The 6,000-nt window shown below is 56.4% G+C and overlaps 1 protein-coding gene across 4 annotated transcripts in view; it reads right to left on the bottom strand.

Annotated features, from left to right (window-relative positions):
• The window catches only part of Wscd2 (WSC domain containing 2), a 109,335-nt gene that overhangs the window by 21,483 nt on the left and 81,852 nt on the right, over nucleotides 1-6,000 (bottom strand). For all 4 annotated transcript variants that reach the window (XM_047562606.1, XM_047562610.1, XM_047562607.1 and 1 more), the window contains 2 exons: nucleotides 4,768-4,889; nucleotides 2,149-2,323 (listed from right to left, as the gene is read on the bottom strand). In XM_047562606.1, the coding sequence (XP_047418562.1) occupies nucleotides 2,149-2,323; nucleotides 4,768-4,889 (297 nt within the window). The remainder of the gene's footprint in view (nucleotides 1-2,148; nucleotides 2,324-4,767; nucleotides 4,890-6,000) is intronic.

Below are 6,000 nucleotides of genomic sequence, written 5' to 3'. Positions count from 1 at the left end.
CATACTGCCTTTGAAAAAGACCATTTGAGCTAATGACGCGATCATTATTATAACCTCCTTCATAAAAGTAATCTGCCTTGTTAGTTCTTAACCTTGGCTCACACTGCAGTCACCCCAGGAATTTAAAATGCATCGAACCGAGTTTCGCTCCCGGATACTGCAGTTGATTATCTGGGATACACCTTGGGCAAGGGTGGTTGAAAGTGTCTCCCGATGATTCTAATGCACAGCCCAAGTCGAGACCCGCTGTATCAGGTGACATCTCGTCCCTCCAGTCGCTACTTGAAACATTCCCAAAGGTGGGTGAGACAGGAAAGGCCCTAGTTCGAAGGAGTCTTCTTCTCCCCTTCCTCCCTCTTGAAACCTTCCTTTCTAGAATTTGGTGACTGATGAGAACTTGGAGCAAACGTTAACACATGGAGGTTGGTGGAACTGGTGAAGATGGTTACCCCAAGGAAGTGGGTAAAGCCAGACAAACTCAGCTGTGGGATCATAACCTGAGTGACCACTGTCAACTCATGCGTGGTTTTTAATGTAAGTACATAGATACATTCAAGGTTAGGGTTAGGAAAGACCAGGACAGTCCCAGGAAGTCCCCAGACATGGCAATGACAGGCAGCAAGATCCTGGATAGGATTCTTGGACTGCTACTGGGTTATCAGCAAAATCTGGATTGGAGGACCGAATGGAATTGGTGCCGCTTTGATTTTGATGGTTGTGTGGTGGTGACCTGGGACACTGTCTTTTACTTAGGAAACACATTGAGACATTAAGGGGTAATTGAGAGTCAGGTCACCGTTGTCTCAGACAGTTCAGGAATGTGAACACTCGGGTCGTCTGAAAGTGTGCGTGGGAGTTCCGTATTCTGTTTTGGTAACTTTAACATATTTGGAAATTGTACCAAAAATTTTAAAAATGAAATTGTAAATCAATATCTCTCCTGATCAAGACCTGACCCAACATACGGCCACACAGACTTGTATGTGAATGAACCAGAAAGACGGCAAGTGCCCATCCATCTATCGATGGCGCACAATGCTGACGCATGCAGCAACGCAGATGCGGATGCAGGTCACAGCATCCCGAAGGGACAGGATGCAGAGGCGCAGTCGCTCAGGGCTGAGGGTGGGAAGGACTGTTTGGCTGCGAGGAACCTGAGGAGGCAGCTTTGGGTGATGGATGCCTGCATCTTTTTTTTTTTTTTTTTTAGATGTTGATGCACCTTTATTTTATTCATTTATTTCTATGTGGTGCTGAGACTTGAACCCAGTGCCTCACACATGCTAGGCAAGCGCTCCACCACTGAGCCACCACCCCAGCCCCAAGACGCCTGCATCTTGATTGCGATTGTCTCATGACTATCCACGGCTGCCCCGGGTCATCCCACGGACCCTGAGCGGGGTGACTTGCTGTGTGTGAACTGTGACCCAACTGTAAACTCTCCCCGTTTCACTGGAACATACCGAGTCCTTAAGAAGCCCGCACGCGCCTCTCCAGCCCCCACCTCCTCATTCCCCGTGCCCAGCAACCCTGGCTTTCTAGGTCCTCTGACCTAGTGACCTGGCCACTTAAAGATGGGCCCGCAGCTTAGGATCAGGCCACGGGATACTTTCTCTTCTGAAACAGCCATGGTGCCTCCAGAACCCGCAAGAGCCACGGGAGGTGCCGGCGCGTCCGAGTGGCCTCCTTTTTCTAGCGACTCACTGTGGCCGTATCTACCCAAGTGCGCCAGCTGAGCTGGGCGACTGGATTAAGAAAGTCACCCAGCAGAGTCCAGCTCTGAGTGCCCGGCCTCTTTCTACTGTCTTGGTGCTTCTATGCTCAGAGAAGAGCCACCAAAGGTCCTTGGTGACGAGGGTCAGGGGTAGGGTCCTATGAGGGACAGAGGTGGGGTCTTTAGAACCTCCCGCTTGTGCATTCCTCCATTGCCTATGCAGGAACCCCAGGCCTCGCCAAGTCCACCAGGCTTGCCCTCTGCCCCTGCCCCTTGCCACTGCCCCTGCCCCCTGTCCTCTGCCCCTGCCCTCTGTCCCCTGCCCCTCCCTGCCCCTGCCCCCCGCCCTGTGGCCTGCACGTCTCTCCAGCCGCGGCTCCGCTGGAGGGAGCGGCCAGGAGCGCGGGCGTCGCGCGGGCGTCGCGCGGGCTCACCTTGGACCTGCGTCTGGTAGACGACGAAGTGGCGGGGCGTCCCGCAGCTCTCCAGCTCCTCCGCGCTGCACTTCCGCGCGCACAGCTGCTCCTCCTCCCGGTCGTGCAGCGGGAACCGCGTGGTGGGGAAGCCGCAGTGGCAGGCGGTGCCCGCGAGGGCGGCCAGCGGGTACTCCTGGGGACGGCGGGGAGCAGGAGCGGGCGCGTCACCGGCCTGGGGCAGACCTGCACCGCTCCGCCCGGCCGGGGGCCTCCCTGGGCTCCAGGGTCCCCGGGCGCACGCGCGAGCGACCCTGTGGTCCTGCCCGTCTGGGCACCTGGGGTCCTTACTCGATTCCCTTCATCAACTCAGCGTTTGAAACTTGAACTTTGAAGGGAACTTGATCACTTCTACAGGAAGTGCTCGGGAGAAGTCGCGCGTATTTCTAAACACTAAATACAATCACTCAGTCCTATAGAAACAGCAAGGTACCGCCCGCCTCTGTGCCCCGCGTTCCTGGTCCGCAGATCCAGCTGATGTGGATTGAAAACGTTCAGCGAAAAATCGCACATATGTTGATAATGTGCACACTGATTTTTTCTTTGTCGTTATTCCTTAAAGTATAGAAATTATTTATATACCTTGGCACTGTGTTAGGATTGTAAGTTATCTAGAGGTGCAGATTTTATGTTTTTTTTTGGTACCAGGGGTGCTTAACCACTGAGCCACATCCCCAGCCACCCCCCCCCTTTTTTTTTTTACTTTTTATGTTGACACAGAGTCTTGATAAGTTGCTTAGGTCCTCACTAAGTGACCGAGGCTGGCCTCCAACTTGCAATCCTCCTGCCTCAGCCTCCCTTGCTACTGGGATGACAGGCACGCACCATCGCACCCAGCTAGAAATGAGTTAAAGCCTACGGCAAGATGAGCGAGGCCCTCTGCAGAAACTCTACCATTTTACATAAGGAACTCCAGCCTCTGAGGACACGGCATCTGTGGGACACCCTGGGGCTCCTGCCCTGCGGATACTGGGGAATGACTGTAATTAAATGCTACCTAGGCCCTCTCGCCTGCCAAGACTCTGAACCTGGGGTCAGCTCATTTTTCCTGCAAAAGAGAGATCAGTTGAGGGACGTATTAAAGACACTTTGGCACTGGGGCGAAGCTTCCTCCTGGAGGACTTGAAAGAATTGGAAAAGAAATGTCTCTGTTCTGTTAGGCAGCACGCCACAGTCAGGGCCCCTCGGTCTGACGGTGACAGGCAGCCCACGCTTGGGGGACAGCTGTGGGAGTCGGTTCTCCTCAGCCAGAAGGGAGCCCGACCTTGCGTGCTGCCTGCGTGGACAGAGCTGCCCCTGTTGCTTTATTCGTCCCCTCCAACCTGCTTCTGAACCAGACCCGTAGCCCCGCCTTGTCCTGGGTCGCCCCAAATCCAGGAATAATCTGGTTTCAGACCCAAGTCGCACCCAGAGAGCTGCGTCACCAGGTTGTGGCTTCTCTCTGCCAGACGTCAAATAGGAATGGCCGTCCCTGGCTGGAGAGCGGAGACAGAGCTGCTGACGTGCAGGGGGTCCCCTCGGTCACCCTAAATCTCAGACCCTCCACCTGGGGCGCGGGCAGCTCTGTCTCCCTGCCCCTAACGTCCTCAGTGGCGCGCCTGGGGCCTCTGAGGAGAGCTGAGGAAGCAGGAAGGGGCGGTTCGCAGGGGCCTCCTATCCACCCATCTCCAGCACTTCCTTCCAGTCGCGGGGAAGGCTGATGGGCTCTGCGGGATGCCACGTGGCCTGGCCGCGTTGGTCTGCCACCTGTAGGTCCCCCGGGGCCCAGGGAAGCCGAGGCGCTAGGCCGTCGGGTTTGGAGTGGCCCCCGGCGTCCACCCCAGTGGCCGTGAGCCCGGGCGGGGGCCTTTGCCAGCCGAGCCTTGGTTTTCTCATCTGGGAAATGGGGGTGAGAAATCCAAACCCGCGGCTTGGGTGGGCAGTGAACTGCGGGCCCCACGAGGGCCACAGGGAGGACAGGACACTGAGCGGTGGCCTCTGGACTTCAGGAGAGCTGCTCCCGGATCAGGAGCCCAAGGAGAGAGGAGCCAGGATGGCGAGGCTGGGCAGCCAGGAGTTGGGTGGTTTGAGCCCAGGAGAGGCCGCATAATGGGCTCCTCGGGCACCTCAGGTGCCAGCTCTGTCCAGCTCTGTGCTGGGCCCCGGGGGACCTGGGAAGTGCAAAGTCCAGCTTCCTCCCTGATCTGGCCACTGCCTGGCTGGGGAGGGAGGGTTCCCAGGATCTTTGGCTGAGAAAGGGACCCATGGGCACCGCTGTCTGGTGCCCAGAGTTCTGGACGCCACCTGCTGCCTCTGTGTGCCCACCCGCAGTGACGGGGACTGTCCCTGATGGGCTGTCCTTGTCCAGGCCTGGAAACCTCCCACTCACGCTCCTAAGCCCCGTTCGGATGCTTTCGCGTTCCCGAGCCTTCCCTCGGAGGGAGGGAAACTCACCCCTCAAATGACCACAGCCCTTCCCACGGTCCAGTCCGCGACCTCCCCCATCCCAACAGGGCCGCTGCTTCACGTCGGTTCCCGCAGCTCTGCTGCGCGGCTCTCTCCCCACCCCGAGCGCTGGGAGCGGGAGGGACCCTGCCTCACCTTCTCTGTGCAGAGATCCACACACTTGTCCACAGACATGTTCGGCATGGCGGCTGTCACAGGCAAGGCCAGGGAGAGGTTCTCGGGTCTGTGGAAGCATCCTCGGAATACCGCACTTCCATCTGAAGGACAGGAAGGAAAAAGCAGAGTCAGAACGAGGAGTCGGATCTCCTTGGGGGAACCACCTTCTAGAGGAAGCTCTTGGAAGTGGAGGCCCAGAGAGGGCAAGAGTCTTGCCCAAGATCACACAGCAAGTCAAAACAGAGACAGAAAGAGCAATTGCAGGGTTTTTTTTGTTTGTTCTTGAACAGGCTTGTTCAGAGTCAATGTGCTCTATAACCGAGGGAATGTTCTTCTTGGGGCTGGCATCTTGCCAACAATCCAGGTCCCGAGGTGAATCTCCTCCCGGGTCACTTTATCTTCTTCCCTTCGGCAGCATTGTGGCGTGCTGCTTCCTGGTTCATGGCGGCAAAGCCCCATTTGGGGAAGCCTATAGTCCATGGAGGATTCTCCTGATCCCATCACGATCCCACACTGTGGGCAGCGTAGAAGCCGCTGCTATCTCCCCAGAGAAGTGGCCTCCTAGAAAACGTTCAGAGCCGGGGTTCAGAGCCGGGGTCCCTGGATGCAGCGCCTAAGACAGTGTTTCATTGAAGCTGTGCTCTTAGCTGGGGGCCATCTCGGCGAGACCTCCAGGAAGCTCGGGAGGGAGACCTGCCCCCAGATTTGTCCCACCTTCAGGAAAAGCAGGCTGGCCTTGGCTCCGTGTGCAGCTTCCCTCGCAGGACCTGCCCCTGGCTGTGGGCGGGCTGCCTGGGGAAGGGGGCCCCTTCACAGCCCCTGGGGGTCCAGTGGCTACTTTCCAGAGCAGGGGGTGGGTGTGAGCTTCGTCTCCAGCAGTCACCGTACTAAAGGGGACCTGGGTGGGGACCCATCGCGGCTGGGGACGTGAGGGCGTCCCCTGAGCTGTGCACAGAGACATCAGTAAGGTTGCTCATTTTCTAAATGAACAAGTGAAAGATGGGAAACAACAGAGGTGTCCAACAGGGAGGGATTAGACAAATAGATTAGGTAAGGACACCAACGGCGGAATTGTATGCCTCCATTGTAAGTAAGGGTGTTCAAGCTTATTTTTTATTTAAAATTTTTTTTTTGGTTGTGGATGGACCTTTAATTAATTAATTAATTTATTCATTCGTTTATTTATATGCAGTGCTGAGGATGGAACTCAGT

This window comes from Sciurus carolinensis, chromosome 8, assembly GCF_902686445.1.
Source record: "Sciurus carolinensis chromosome 8, mSciCar1.2, whole genome shotgun sequence".
Classification (NCBI taxonomy): domain Eukaryota; kingdom Metazoa; phylum Chordata; class Mammalia; order Rodentia; family Sciuridae; genus Sciurus; species Sciurus carolinensis.
Note: the sequence above shows the minus strand (reverse complement) of the source record. Positions and strands in the feature narration are given on the sequence as shown.